Source organism: Vigna angularis, chromosome 2 (genome assembly GCF_016808095.1).
Source record: "Vigna angularis cultivar LongXiaoDou No.4 chromosome 2, ASM1680809v1, whole genome shotgun sequence".
NCBI lineage: Eukaryota > Viridiplantae > Streptophyta > Magnoliopsida > Fabales > Fabaceae > Vigna > Vigna angularis.
In genome coordinates, this window is record NC_068971.1 from 43,119,679 (window position 1) to 43,135,560 (window position 15,882).

Here is a 15,882-nt window from a genome sequence, read left to right on the forward strand (position 1 = left end):
TGCGAACAAATTGAATGGCAATTATGGCTAAAGTGTAGTCATTGTCAGTGCCACAATGCAACACAGCTTTCATGCCGTTGCCCATTACTATGTAGCCATTCCTAACCTCAGATCCTTTATTTTTGCACGTCCATATGCTTTACTTGCATTTCCTTTTCCATAATTGATGATTCAGTTTTGATCAGTCTTATCATGTTCGATATTCAACTAACGACTCAAATTAATAAAATGTTTCATATACTTTTAAATTTTAAAATAATATCTTTATGAATTTTTTTCTTTATATTTACCTTAATGATAACTTCTTGTTATACTACAACATCAAAGATAGTTTCAAGTTTTTCATTTTGATTTTATAGCAGTAGTTCTTTTAAATCATTAAAGTTGATCGTTTGTTTCAGTAACTCATTAACACCAATACAATAATTTTATGTCAACATTCTTAATCGAATACAATTCTATATTGAGATTTTTTAAAAAAAATTATCTTTATTTTAGTTAGTTTGAAACATACAAATGTGGTTATAAACTTCGATAAGATTCTAAAAAGTATCATTATATCCATGCTAAAAAAATGACGCACTTTTAATGACTAAAATCTCATTTAAACTGTTTCTCATATATGTAAATATTTTATATATTATATAGGTATTTTCAAGACCAAATTAAATAGCAATTATCAAGAAACTAGTTTAATTAGTGGAAAAATATTTTACTCGTAATGAACTAATAAAATATCAAATATAGTGTTAAAGGATTATATAAATAATAATAATAATGATGATAATAATAATAATAATAATAATAATAATAATAATAAATAATGATAATAAAAACCTTTGGCTCTTGAATTTTTTCTAAACTTAAATTGTAAAATAGTTATGGCACTCTTGATTTGTTTCTTTGTATAGTTATGCCATTATTGAATTTTTTTTCTTTGAGAAGCCAAATTACTTTGCCATTAGTTTAATGAATAAATTTTGGCAAATATTTAGAAATGATATATTAATAAAACAAAAAAAATTACAATTTATTTATTTTCTCACCCCAGTTTTAATAAGCACTTTACTCGGGTCTTTATTTTATTTATTTTGTTTTCATTTATCATACATTATATACAACACATTATTCCTCCTTTCATTATATTCACAACTAGGTGAGCAAAATCCTCTCCTTAAATTCCCAAAGTACTTTCATTTATTAATAATATAATTTTAAGAAAGTTCATCAGATGAACAATAAATAACACTTTACTAAGTAATTAAATACTACTCTTAAAATGTTTATTGAGTACTTCCATTTATTAATAATATGGTTAATCAGATGAATAATAAATAACACCTTATCAAGAGTAATTAAATACCATTATTATCCTTTCTTTCCAAAAAAAGGTATCATTTGTTCAAATTTCATTATCATCTTTACTAACTAAAGCAATTTTTTTTATTTTTATAGTAATGCCTCATCACTACACAATTAATTTATTTCTTCCATATCCCTTTCATCACTCTCTCTTTTCCATGTTATTTAGAATTAGAAAAAGAAAAGACACTGAATGAAATCTATAATGAAAATTCATAAACAATTTTACCCTCAAAATAATTTGAAGGAGAAAATTTGAATAAAATTATAAGAATGTTAATGAATTATTTAATTTAACCTAGATATTTTTATAGAAATATAATAATATATAATATTGAATGAAGTGGGAACAGTGACAATAACAATCACGAGTGAATTAATGTCACAATTTGAATGATAAAGTTTTTGGGAAAGGGCATTCTCTGTGTGGTCCCTTACCTTTCCCACAAGGGAAAACTAATAAAACAAAACCAACTACCTTCATTTCAGTTCATTGTATTATATTGTAGTTTGGTATGGGTCACAATTCACAAAAATTCAATTCATTAAAAATAAAAAATGAAATGAAAAACTAAATAGATATTTATGAGAATTAATTATTTTTCTTTCTCCTTGGGACGAGAGCTTTTATGAAGATTGGTAGAGAGCATTAAATATTGTGATTTCTTTTAGCCGACCTAAAGTGTCTCTTAACTAATATTCTAAATTATTAAACAATAAATGTTGAGTGGCTTTGGTGGTAGGATCAAATTTTACTTTATTAGTATAACTATTTTGTTCATATTATTTTCAACAAAAATTATTGTGCCCCTGTAATGATTTATAATTTTAGTTATTGAAATTATGGTATAGACTTTCGAATAAAGCATGGATTTTAATTATTGAATGAAAATAATTGTGTTTATGATACTATATTTATTTTTCCCTTTATATTTTTAATATAATGAATATTTCGGAAAAAATGATTGCTTCCCAAAAATTACTGAATTTTATATTTTTTATAAAATAAATAAAAAAGTGCTTAAGTTGAAAATTGTTGAATTTACGGGTAGGATATAAATTGAATATTTTAATATTTCATCCATATAATAATATCTGAGCCAAACTCAACATTTGAGCTTGAAATTCTGATATTAAACCAAATGTTTTTTTAAAATAATATTATTACAGTTAATTATCATATTTGAGATATTACTGTTTTGGGAGTTTGATATTTCTAAATAGTTTTGTAGTTAACAAATATTTTTGGGAAGTTAAAACAAAAAATGTATGTAAGTTACCATGAAACTTTGATTATATTGGAACAAGTTACTTATTGATTATAAGTTACTCAGAACATTTTTTTTAGTCCTAACTAAGATAGCATCACTACACTTTGTAGCTTAACACATTTGACATACATTTATCTTTAAAAAAAAACATTTTAGTGGGTTAAGAAAGACATTTGTTTATGAATTAAGATTGACCTTGATAACTCTACAATATGTGATTTAAGAAATACATCACAAAATTGAAATTCTTCTTTCTTTTATTTCCACAAGGTGCCAATATTTTAATCTTAAATTTGCTAAGATATATAGTTTCGATAAAATGAATAACTATATTATTCTTTTGAAACTTAATGCTTCCATTATAATTTTGTTCTTAAATGACATTTTGGTAGGTTAAAATAAGTTTACTGAAAAGTTTCTTCAATTCATTACAAAAAAAATAATTTATTAACAATTAATTAAGTCGAATTTAAAATAAAATTTGATTTAGAGTAATATAGTAAAATTAACTTAATAGGTTTTAATTAATAATTGCGGATTCTTTTTTTTTTTCAACATCAAAATACGATACCATATTAATGAATTGAACAAAGTTTTTAGTAAACTTATCTTAGTGTCCATTTTATATTGTAAATGACATTTAAATTTCAGTAAACTCATGTTATTGCACATTCTTTTACCAGAATAAAAAAAATACGACATGTCCTTTTTAAACGCCATATTCGATTAGTAATTTTAATTATTCAGCTTTTTCTCTTGTTGTGTGTTTTATTATTAATCTCTTATTTTACAATATTCAAACTAAATTTAAATAAAAAAGAACAGATACTAAACGTTTATTATTTAGATTACAGCATTGCATACTTTTAAATATAATTATTGTCTACAGTATCATCATACTAATATAAATATATTATCAATATTTTAAAGTGAAATGATAAAATAATAAAATAGATATTATAAACAGATCAAATAAGTAAAATATATAAACATATATAAAAAAAAGACTAATAAACAAACTTTTACCTTAAGTTAAAGAAAAGAAAAAGATACAAGTTATGAGTACATTTTAAAAATAAGATATAGGAAAGTATTGTTTGACACTCCTTTTGAACCGACATGCACTTGAGAAATGTAAGTGAAAAATTAGAGAGTCTATAAAAGCCAAACGGTGTGACAGAAGAGTGTAATTAAACTCCTTAAATAGGTGTATTTCCTGGAAATACTAATGAAACAAGTTTTGTAAGCAGTTAAAAAAGAAGTTATAAGCTGACATAACCCTAATTTTGGCGTTACTATAGCTTAACGCAATAAAAAGAAAATGACGTGTTGAAGAAGTTGTTAAAAGCAAATAAGTTGAATAGTTTTGAGGCACCTTGACCATAAATGAAGAAGAGTTGAGTGGTAGGTAAGTGATTGAATGCGTGAACAGAGTTTCAACGGTGATAATTAAATGCAGTTCTGAATAAGAGAAGGATTTACAATCTGTCATGGCAACTGCCCCACTCTCATTGCCTTTCATTTTTCATAATCTATTGTCCGTATCTACATCTGTGTATATATATATATATATATATTCTAAGACAGTGCTGAGTTTGTGTAACAACTCAGAAGGGAGGCTTTGAGGTTTCACATTTTATTGAGACGATGGTGGGTGTTATTTCGTTGGTAACTGGAATGATTGGTCCAAGTGGCTTTGGATCAGCTTCCACTGCAGAACAAGTTACTGAAGGAATTGATGCTGCCAACCTCACTGCGATTATCACAGGTCAGTTTTATATATCAGAATCTTCTCCTACATCTTCATGTTATCCCTTCCTTACTTTAAACAATCTGATTACTTACGTGAAAAGAGAGAAAAGAAGCTGTAAACTTTATTATGCAGAGTTAAACTCTACGTAAATCCCATGGGTTTATATTTATATACAGAGAGAAGCATTAACTAACGTAACAGAAGTTAACTAAATCACGTAATATTCTGCATTACTCCATGTTCAGGGAAGTTTTTGATATTTTCTCATGTAAAACTTTCTGACACGGACAACCTGCATTTGAACTGATGTGTGAAGTTGAAATTAGTATATATATATATATATATATATATATATATATATATATATATATATATATATATATATATATATATGGGAATCACTTATTCTATTAGTTATTTCCTATTTTTTCTTTCATATATTTTTTATATTAATTTTGTATTATGATTTTAAAACATCATTAAGAGTGATAGACGAAAATAGTTAATTAGAGTAAACTGTAGAATCTCCCTTGTACCATGAAAAAGTTTTCTTTAAAAAGAGGTGATTATGATAAGGAAAATGTTATATATATATACATCTTTTGATTTTCTTATCCCTTCTACCATCTAATAAATAAATAATACTTTTCTAAATTCTTGTGCTAATAAGCAACTAGTAAAAAGTCTACCTATATAGTATTTTTTTCCACACACCTACCTACGAATTATCAACTTCAAGCTCCCACACATACTTAAGAGCGCGGACTTATTTGACAAGTATTATCACATTTTGTCAGTGAAACCTTAAATATATATATATATTATTTATAAAAAAGATTATAAGATAGTCTAACATTTTATTTATTCTCTTTTGTAGTATCTTTTTTCTATTTCATTTTTCATCTAAAAAAGTGCTGCCTCTCTCTTCCTTCTACTAATATCATATCCCACCAATTCTTATCCGTAGGACAAAAGTTGATGAATAAAACACGCAAGAGTCTTCTTCAAAAATAATTTCTATATGAAAAAAAATCATATTTTGTATTTTTCCTTAATGTTTTTCAAATTTTATTTTGAATGTCTAATCAAAATTTGACATGTCTTATTACATTAATTTTATCTGCGTTAATATCTTTTTTCTTTGTCATCAGATGATAGTAATGTTGATTTTCCAATGATTTATTACATTCTCTATGAAAAAAAATTAAAATAGTTCACGACAAAAGCAAAAATATTAATAAAAAAATTTAAGATTAAGATTGGTAAAATTTTCAATTAGAGACTAAAAAGTATATGTTTAGTTCATTTTATTGTAAGAAATAAGTGTTCCTTTTTTCTATTTTATAATTAATTTTTTAAATGAGTGCTCATTTTCCTAATTTCATATATTTTTATATTTCATTTATAATTTTTCATTATCATAAAATATGAAAAATTATATTTATACAACAACTCTATGACTTAATTTCAATGTTTTAACCTTTTTATCACTGGGATTTTGTGGTACCAAAGAAAAATTTTGAACCAAAAATTTACTTTTAAATTTAAATTTGATATCTCGATTTTAAAATATATCATGTAGCAAACATTTATAAGATTAAATAACCGGTGTAATTATTACTTTTTAAGTAAATTATATTAATATAATTTAAAAATAATTTAAAACAATGTTTTGCTTTATTTATTTACAAAATAGCTTTTAATCACTTATCGCCAATACAAAAACTCGTGATTTGAAATATGTTTTAAATTAAAGTTTAAAACGTTAAATCAAATAAATGTATCACATTATTTTCAGAAATCAAAATCATATAAATAGAATAAATAATATCAACATAATCACAAAATTAGCAAATATATATATATATATATATATATATATATATATATATATATATATATATATATATATATATATATATATATGCCACTAAATTTAACTAGTTACCTTTTATTAGTGTGATAAAGTTCTTTGAAAGTATGATATTGATGAATAACATGACATAAAATTGCTTCATTGTTTATAATTGCTTCAAATGTTTGAAAGAAACGAACTGTTCTAAGTAACATGAGACTCAGACATATTTGTTGTGATGTGTTGTAATAATTAAGAACTCAAAGTAACTCTCACACAGGAGGAGCAAGTGGAATTGGGTTGGAGACAACACGAGTGTTGGCACTTCGGAAGGTTCATGTGATCATTGCAGTAAGAAACATGGCGTCTGCAAAAGAAGCTAAACAACGTATACTAGAAGAGAATGAGTCTGCACGAGTCGACATAATGAAGCTCGATCTGTGCTCTCTCAATTCTGTGACATCCTTTGTCGACAACTTCATAGCTCTTGATCTTCCTCTCAATATCTTAATGTTGGTTTTCCTTTTAGTTTTTACATCACGCCTTCTTTCTCATCCAAACTCATTTTCTGAGTTCATTAATGCCTGAGTTGGTCATTTCAAGTATATATGGATCATAACATTGGCTTTTCATGTCAGAAACAATGCTGGAGTAATGTTCTGCCCCTTCGAACTCTCAGAGGATGGGATCGAGATGCAGTTTGCAACAAACCATCTTGGTAAAGTCTCAACATTCTTGCATGACATTCTTTGGTTTACTCCTTAGTGGTAGTAAAAGTGTTGCCTTTTCTCATCTTTTTTGACATCTCAGGTCATTTCCTGTTGACAAACCTGCTTCTTGAAAAAATGAAACAAACAGCACAAGCCACTGGAATAGAGGGCAGGATCATAAATCTGTCATCGATTGCCCATAACTACACTTACATGAAGGGGATTAGATTCAATAAGATCAATGAGCGAAAAGGGTATTTTCACTTTTCTTCTGGCCTGAACTTTCTGCATCATGACAGTGATTTTGATCAGTGGAACATCACATTTTTTTGTAACTATTGCTTTCAGTTATGGTAACAAGAAGGCTTATGGACAGTCCAAGTTAGCAAACATACTGCATACAAATGAGCTTTCTCATCGCCTGCAGGTCATCCATCTTATCCTGTGCTTCTCCATTAAAAAAAATGTGACAGAATTAATGTGTTGCACTTTCTGATCGCATTTTGTTTCAGTGTTTTGTTTTTGCCACTGATTTCTTCCAATGATGATATTGATAAGAGAAACTAGCAAAAGGTTTTTTCCTTCTTTGATGATAACAAAATTGAGCATGTAATATTTTATCTGTTTGTTCTTCTTGATATTTGAGTGCAGGAAGAGGGTGTGAACATCACAGCAAACTCAGTCCATCCAGGAGTAATAATGACACCTCTTATGAGACATTCTTCTTACCTTATGCGTATGTTAATTCTCCTCAAACACAGAAACAAAACTACACAAGTAAATTATATGCACTTTTTAAAGTCACTCCTTTGTAACACCATACCATGATTTCTCCCAGACTTCTTGAAGATATTCTCCTTTTACATATGGAAGAACGTCCCTCAGGTATGTTTTTCCAGCATTTTAAAATTCCAATATAGGTGGAGCAGAATGTTCCGTTTGAAATGGTTCAGAAGTCCAAATATGTTGTCACTAATCATAGGCTAATTTCTGAAAAAACAAAAATCATAGGGAGCAGCCACGACATGCTATGTTGCTCTCCACCCAAACGTGAAAGGTGTAACTGGGAAGTACTTTGTGGATTGCAATCTATGCAAGCCAAGTGCGCATGCCAAAAACAAACATCTAGCAAAGAAACTCTGGGATTTCAGCAACGAGTTGATCAAATCGACTTTAAAAGTTTGAATACTCTCGCAGCTTGGTGTTTTCCTCCTTAATTAGGGACAAAAGCCACTTGAAGTCTATGAAAACTGTTGCAGCTCATGCAATAAGAAGAACGTTACAGTTATATATAATTCCAGTTTGTTCTCGGAGGATGTTTCTGAACTTTTGATTTCTTGAGATTTTTCTAGAAGAAATTTATTGAATTTTTTTTTAATACTAATGAGTCATGAACAAACTACATAAAAATGAAAAATCTTGTGCACCTGACTAACTGAGTACTTCATTTTGAACATCGTTACGGTGAAAATTTTCCAATCATATAAAAAAGAGCCGCAAAAGAATGTTCATGTAACAATAATTGAGCAATAAAAGAATGTCCATTTAACCAAATTAGAGTATTGTTGTCTCGTTAAACCAATGGCAACTTGTACACAAATATGCTAAACACACTAATATATTTTGATGTTTGAATGTGATCACTCTCGGTTTAAGGAAAGAGAACCTCAACAAAATTTGGTAAAAAAAGGGGGATGAATAAGCTTGAACTGTATGAGAGTTGATTAAAAAAGAGAGAAATTTTTATTGTTATGACTGCTAGTCATGTCCGGGACCTATTTTATATAATAAGATATTATAGGTTTTGAGGATCTCGTGGATATTGAACTTCCTAAGAACCAATCAAATTACAGAAATACATTATCGTACACTGGTAGTCTGATTCTGAAATTTAAAATAGCATTTCATTTTGTTACAGCAATCTTTGCCATTTTTATTCATTGAAATGAAAATAACAGCTACAGAAAATCATTCACCGTCAGTATTGAATGAAGTACTTTAACTGAAAAGTAAGATTGATCACTGTCCTCAATCTAACTCCCCAGATGATTAGCATACCCGAAAGACAAATAATTCAGAAATCTATTACGAACACATCATTGCTAACAATTGATAATCTTGTGTGGGTTTTAAAAAATAAATAATCTCATATATACAGAAGCAACCAGTTTAGCTCAATTTCATAGCCAATCGCCACGTCAGGCCGTGTTCATCAGAAGCTCTTCTCAGCAACAAATTATCAAAACCTGTGATCTGGGTAAAATTTCAGGTGACACAATCGAATTTTGTTAATTCTTTTGTGTCAGATAGATATGATCCATCTCGAATTATGATCTGATTCTAAGAGGAACACCCAGTTAGCTTGCATCTCAACGAGTTTAATCATGCTCCCACAAGCCCGCAGCTCGCACCACGCAAGCAGAAGCCGCTACAATGGCTGCGGCAAAGACGGGTGGAACGATTAGGTCAATCCTGGACTTCACGAACATGTGAGGAGGAAAACACAGGATGTTTCCTGGAACATCCAAGGGCATTCTAATGGACCCATCACTGCTGCACTTCTGAGAGAACGAAGAGGAGGGGGATATGGCGGACACAAACGCCACCTGCGGTGAGATAGAAGCCACTGCCGCCGTCAACGTTAGAAGTGTTATCCAAGTGGCGGCATAGGTTACCATAGGACATGTGAAGTGCAAACGGACCAAGCTAGAGAACCAGAAAAAAGACATGGTGGGAAGCCCTTGGTGGTTGATAAGATAGTTGATGTAGTCTTTATAAACAAGACAGGAATGCAGTTAAATTGGTGCGAAACTACCTAATCATAACTACTTTTTGAGTGATTTTGGTATGGAAAAATGGTAAGCGATGGACCAATGAGCATTGAAGTGGAGGATGACTTTAAAGAGTCATATGATGGGCTTGCTGACCAAGTTTAGAGGTGTGGGATTGGCTATACAGACCATGCTTCAGAGTGACTTTCGCAACATTAAAATTAAGAGCGTTCTACACGTGGAAACAAAACAGGGTAGTTGGCGGATTCGTTGTTTCTGCACTTTAGTTCACAAAGATCAAATCGGAACTCTGTTTCCAGTTTTTCACATTTTAGACCAAGATACTGTTCCTGTTCTGCAGGATATGTGTATAATGTGTCTGGTAGCGAGAAAAGAAATTCGGAGAAGATACTCCCTTAAGGCCAAAAAGATCATAAATTTCCGTGAGAATTTATGAAAGGACCTGTGTTTTTCCCTTCTTTACTTGTTTCTACGCATATTATTTAGTGAATAAATATATATAGACACATTACACATAAGGTTGGGATCCATGTTTACTAGAAAATTTACATAAACAACAGTGCAAAAGCAACTATAAATTGCTTCCGCGGAATCACGTCCAACCAGCGGTAACAAATGTGTTACCAAACACACTGAGAGTTGTCACATATTATACAGCTCATTCAACTTAAGGAAATTTCACCATGAAATAAAGGCAGTCCAGATTGGACGTGTCACTCGCGAGAAGACAGAATGAAACAATGTATACAAAAATCTAGTGTATGTAGTTTGAAGCAGCTTTAAATTCGGCGACTGGTGGAGGGTGATGTGTTCCCCACCTTCAGAGCAAGCCATAGAAAAATGCAGAATGAGACACAAAGGAAAGCGAGCATAATTACAACCACAGATTTGAACGAGATGAGCGGGGCGAAAAAGAACACGATAGCAATTGTAGCGCATTGCCATATCTTTAGCTGAGCAAAAGCCCCTTCCTGCACCGAAAGCAAGAGACTTGACATAAGAGGCAACTAAACTAAGGTCATACTAGAATAAACTTTTCCATAAATACTTTCGGAGGGAAAAAACATCAAGATAAAATGAAATGATATTTTCTCGTGTGTTAAAATCAACTTGCATTTCATCTTGTGGAGAAATTAAATTAGTAAGTTTCTACAAAAGTTAAGTATATAAAATCATTTCATTTTTCAATTTTATTTCCTTTTCCTACAAGTAACTATGGAGAAATTTATCCAAGAACAGAGTTATTAAGCCAAAGATGGAAAACGAAGTATCAGACTTGGGTGGAAAATAGATGATAGAGAAAAAGAATCAAGCAGAAAGCATGTGCAATGTGCGAAGAATAACCGAGGATGTCCAAGTTGTGAATCAAATATGAAATCAGTAGCTTAGAGAAATGAACAAGCAAAATAAAATAACTCAACAAAACGGCAATGCAGAAGCAAGGTAAACATGTTAACGGGGCATCATTTGTATACCGTGTCGTGCTTAAATAGTATTCCAATCAAAGCATTTAGTTGCGTCATTAAAACTCCATCACCAATGCCCAATAAACCAGCCAAAAAGAGTATGTAAAGAGTACCAAGCAATCCGCTACTTATGCTGCATCAGGAGTGGGAAAGAGAGATATAGACACGATGAACATTGGGAAAATAAATTGAATAAGAGCAACTTCATTCAAAGAAAATTAATTACTGCTGACCTGAAGTCTAGCAGAAGTAAGATTAATACGACTGCCTGAGCAAAAACTCCAACAGCAACTATTTTTGTAACAGACGAGAGACCAGAGGTCAGACGACCAGCAAGCAGAGAACACTGGCATATTCATAGAAATTAAGAAAAAAGAGGAGATCCCGTTAGAACATATTTTGGTGTGGCAAGGGGCTCAACATGTTAGAACCACAATGAAAAAACATAGAACACAGCAGTTTCCTTGTCCAGATGTTAGAACCATAGTGAAATAATGTAGAACATGGCAATTTTCTTGTCTAGATAGAAATTGGTATCAGTTGCTCGAAGACATCTCAGAATATAAAATAAGTAAATAAAAAAAGGATGAGGAAATAAGAGTCAGAAACTTGTTCACATGATATAATCAAAGTTAATTATTTTAAACAACCAGCAATGGCAAGGAAATATAGTCTGCATTCATGTACTTACTATTCCATCAAAAGCCCCGTAGGCTGCCATTGAACTACCCACACCAGAAATACCAATTGCAGGAGTTACAACATACTTGGTAAACTCAGCCCTGCAAAAAAGTATTTCTTTAACAAACAAGATATAATAAGAATAAAAGGACACTAAATCATAGAAACATTATTGGAAATTCAAAAGAATGAATGCTATATAATTCATAAGAAATTACCACACAAATGCTTGTTGTAGACCTGAATATGCAATAAGGGGTATGATCAACAACATCTTTGTATCAGACAATGCATTGGCAAGTGATTTAGATAGAGACTTCAAGGACGCACATGCACCAGCATCTGCGCCTGAAAGCTCTTGTTCCCCCTTACTATTAACACCCCGTTTGCGCAAGAAGCACATTAATATTGCACCAAAAGTCATAATGAAAAGGAATACAATAAACAATAAACTTGTTCCTTTGGTGCTTCCCCCCTGCAATAATGAGAAACAAAATCAAATACTGGGAATGTGTAGTATATTTTAAATCAAAAACTCAAACTTGTTAGCCTGTCAGATGAGCAGTTATTGTTCAAGGGTACAAGGTAAAACTGAGCTCATATTTACATTTCCTCAAAATTGCATATCATACAGATTAACATCTTTTCATGTCTTAATAATAAATAAATTGGGAAATTAAAAAAAAAAACACAGAAATGCTAAATTGCAGTGTTTGAAAAAGAAGTGTTTCTTTTATTGGTTAAAATTCCTCCAAGTTTCAATAGTTTGGGAATGAGAGACCAAATAGAAATTGGCATGATTTTTATGTAAAAGTGTGATAGCACTTCTTTGATAGAAAAGCTAAATACTATTTCACCGGGTGATACTTATATTTCACACAAATAAATAGTGGTGTATCTCAAGTTACGAACTTCTTTGATAGAAAAGCTAAATATTATTTCGATTCAACTAATTTGGACCAGGGGTCCCATTATCATCAAGTTAGTTGAGGTTTTTTCCTTTTCCTGAAGATATTTCACCAGTGGCAATTCCTGAAGATATCTAACAAGTAGGGGTATGCCACACTACTATCATGAACTGATAGTTAAAACAAACACAGTAAAAGAAAATTTTAAAAATGTGAAAGGCTAACCACCACGTACCTGCTGATCATCACTCAGTAGAGCAAATGTAATGAGATTTCCAATAAACTGCAAAAGAGGTATTTCCTCAATCAATTTAAAATTCTAAGAGCTTTTTTTTTTTTTTAATGAAACAAAAATAACAGAGTTCCTGAGTTCAAAATAATATGATCACCTGGTGAAGTGCATACACAGCCCAGAATTCCCCATTGAAGTCACCAATTACTGCACCTTCATGCAAGTTGTTATCTGTAGAATGGCTGCGTGCAGCAGAAGTGAGATATGTTCCCTGACAGGTCAAACTACGATAAGTAAAGATGCAGGTGACCAATGCCAAATTGAAGGAGCTATAAAATCTTGACAGGTTACATGTACCTCTCCAACCCAAATTATGGAAGCACAAAATCCAAGATACACAGAAGCAGGGACCAATGTATACCTGCAGGAACCATTGCTCAATTGTCAAGGATATGCATACAAATTTGTATTACATAGTTATAAAGCAAAAAGAAATCGTACTCCCATGTATGAGCAGCAACCATAAACGATGATAAAGAAACGTAGATTCTGGTTCACATAATATCACTCATTTGGATTTTAGGAACCTAATTAGTTTAAATAAAGGTACCAATCCATCATGGGAAATAAAGAACATCAACAGTTTAAGAATGGAATATATAAGAACTAAAATTCAAATAATTGAAAATATAGAGATAGTAAGACTAAGTTTGACTATCTTAGAACCAACAACACATTTTATCCATGTGAAATCCATCATATATATGTATATATATAACTTTTTTAGAAGCAGCAAAAATGAGATAGGTAGATAGTAATTACCAATTTGGTTTCAAGTTGGCAGCCACATAGAAGACATAGCCAGTAGTCCCAAGAAGCAGAGCGTTCTTAGAGCCGAGAACTCGCACCACCAAAGAAGCAACCACAGAGAAGAATGTGAAAGACAAATACAGGATCCCGAGAGATGTGGTGCCTAAGTCTTCCTCCTGAAGCGAAAAGTCAAACACAATTGAAATACTAAACACTCCACCGAACCGAGACCGTTAGTCCAGGACCTCGATTTCCTACCTCGCAAACCAAATCAAACGCAAAAGGAAACGAAAAATACTGACAGTGTTGAGAGTGCTCTGTAGATTCTGCGCGGCACCGAAGGCAAGAAAAACCAAGAGAAAGGCCAAACTCAGGATGTGAATATCCCAGGTGTGAGCCGTGGATTTCACCGCTTGCGGCGGCGAATTGTCGGCGACGAGCGGCGTCTCTTCATCGCCGGGTATCGCAGAAGCCATTGGTTGAAATTGAAGCTCACGATTGGAGGATGGTTGGATATAAATATTCCCAAATTTGCTTTCGTCAGACGTCATGATTCCATTAAGATCCAAACATGAAAGCTATTTGCCGGCCCAACTTTGCACGCTACAAGACGCATCTGAAACTTTAACACACTTCCATTATTTGCTATTGTTATGACTCGCGGATATAGATACTATCCTGAGATTCCTTTTTCAATTGATTAGCCCAAGAAAATTAAAAGAAAAAAAAAATAAAAGTCTTATTATTCGCTTTGAATACGAGCGTCACCCTGACGCTGACATCACTATTGTTGGTTTCTCCGACTTCACATCAAAACATTTTCTAGGTGTAACACTGTTGCTGGCGTAGTCATTATTTTATTCATTCCTCCCTTGGATTCTTGATTTCGGTTACTTCTCCTTGTTTTAAGGTTGTGGCAAAAAGAGAATGGATTCCACATAATGACGTATTAAATTCAGTAAACAGCGTTAAATTATTAATTATCACTTCAATAATAAAAATTAATAAACCATTGTAATTAAAGTTGTAAATATTAAATAAATAAATTATAATATAATAAATGTATCAATGTTACTCAGATGCAAAACAATATTACAGTTTTGATCTTAGTTAGGTGTACAATGAGCTTTTCACGAGAAAAACATCTTTCATTTTAAATATTATGATATTTTAATATCGTTTATGTAATTGGTTCAAAATTATTCCAGAATTAATAATAATAATCCTAAACACTAGTATGAATCAATCACAAAATAACAAAATAACACGTAAATGATGTTAAAATATTGTCAAAAAAAAATGTTGTTAAAGGATCATTATCTTTTACACCGTACCGTATTGGTTGACTGAATTTCCTTTCATCTTTTTCAGACATGAATTCTGCTGGATTTGATGTCAAGAACCTCTTCTGTTTGTGACACAATGTATGTTTATTTATTTATTTATTCACTCATGACCCAACCATTTAGTGTTTACAACTTTAAATAAAATGTATTTATTTACTAACTAAATTTATATAATTTAATATTTCAAGATTGAATTTGAAAAACAACAAAACAAATTCGGGTGCCCCACCCAAATCCACACTGATTCAATATATGACTAGATTGGGCATATGGGGAGTCTCAAGTACTTCAACAGTAAAATTTGTTTTTTAATATAAGAAGAAAATTCTAACGGCCATTCTTCTAAAAACTAAAGTGTAAATAGGAATAAGAAAATTATTATGCCCAGAAAAGCCATCAACTTAGATTAGATGCCCACTTAATCTAAGTCGGTCATCTACGAACTAGGTGAGCCCCACATACTGCTGTACTCCACTGTTGCACCCACAAATTCCTAAGCTTCGAATAGAGATCGTGAATATACGGTATACGGTACAATCCACCTCAACTATATTTACTCCTTAACATTATCTCCTCAATTTCACTTACGTCGTATTTACTTTCCTTAAATAATATACTGTTCTTCCACCAAAAAATAACTTAAAAAGAAAAAAACTAACATTAACATTATCCTATTCGCCCCTTTGCATGTTTAAT

The 15,882-nt window shown here is 31.2% G+C and overlaps 3 protein-coding genes across 3 annotated transcripts; 1 reads left to right on the plus strand and 2 right to left on the minus strand.

The window, feature by feature from the left end:
• Positions 1-4,133: 4,133 nt before the first annotated feature.
• LOC108322985 (short-chain dehydrogenase TIC 32 B, chloroplastic) lies at positions 4,134-8,329 on the plus strand. Its single transcript, XM_017555300.2, has 8 exons — positions 4,134-4,401; positions 6,522-6,753; positions 6,880-6,959; positions 7,052-7,205; positions 7,300-7,378; positions 7,603-7,687; positions 7,790-7,836; positions 7,963-8,329. Exons 1-8 carry the CDS (start codon positions 4,281-4,283, stop codon positions 8,134-8,136), a joined length of 972 nt encoding a protein of 323 aa, XP_017410789.1. The 5' UTR covers positions 4,134-4,280; the 3' UTR covers positions 8,137-8,329.
• An 861-nt stretch (positions 8,330-9,190) lies between these two features.
• Positions 9,191-9,813, minus strand: LOC108323011 (uncharacterized). The gene has a single exon (XM_017555339.2). It carries the CDS (start codon positions 9,678-9,680, stop codon positions 9,330-9,332), a length of 351 nt encoding a protein of 116 aa, XP_017410828.1. The 5' UTR covers positions 9,681-9,813; the 3' UTR covers positions 9,191-9,329.
• Positions 9,814-10,251: 438 nt separating this feature from the next.
• LOC108323010 (UNC93-like protein 3) lies at positions 10,252-14,622 on the minus strand. Its single transcript, XM_017555338.2, has 10 exons — positions 14,143-14,622; positions 13,853-14,016; positions 13,388-13,451; positions 13,188-13,301; positions 13,034-13,081; positions 12,109-12,365; positions 11,901-11,991; positions 11,443-11,555; positions 11,219-11,342; positions 10,252-10,714 (listed from the first exon to the last, which is right to left on the minus strand). Exons 1-10 carry the CDS (start codon positions 14,389-14,391, stop codon positions 10,523-10,525), a joined length of 1,416 nt encoding a protein of 471 aa, XP_017410827.1. The 5' UTR covers positions 14,392-14,622; the 3' UTR covers positions 10,252-10,522.
• Positions 14,623-15,882: the final 1,260 nt, after the last annotated feature.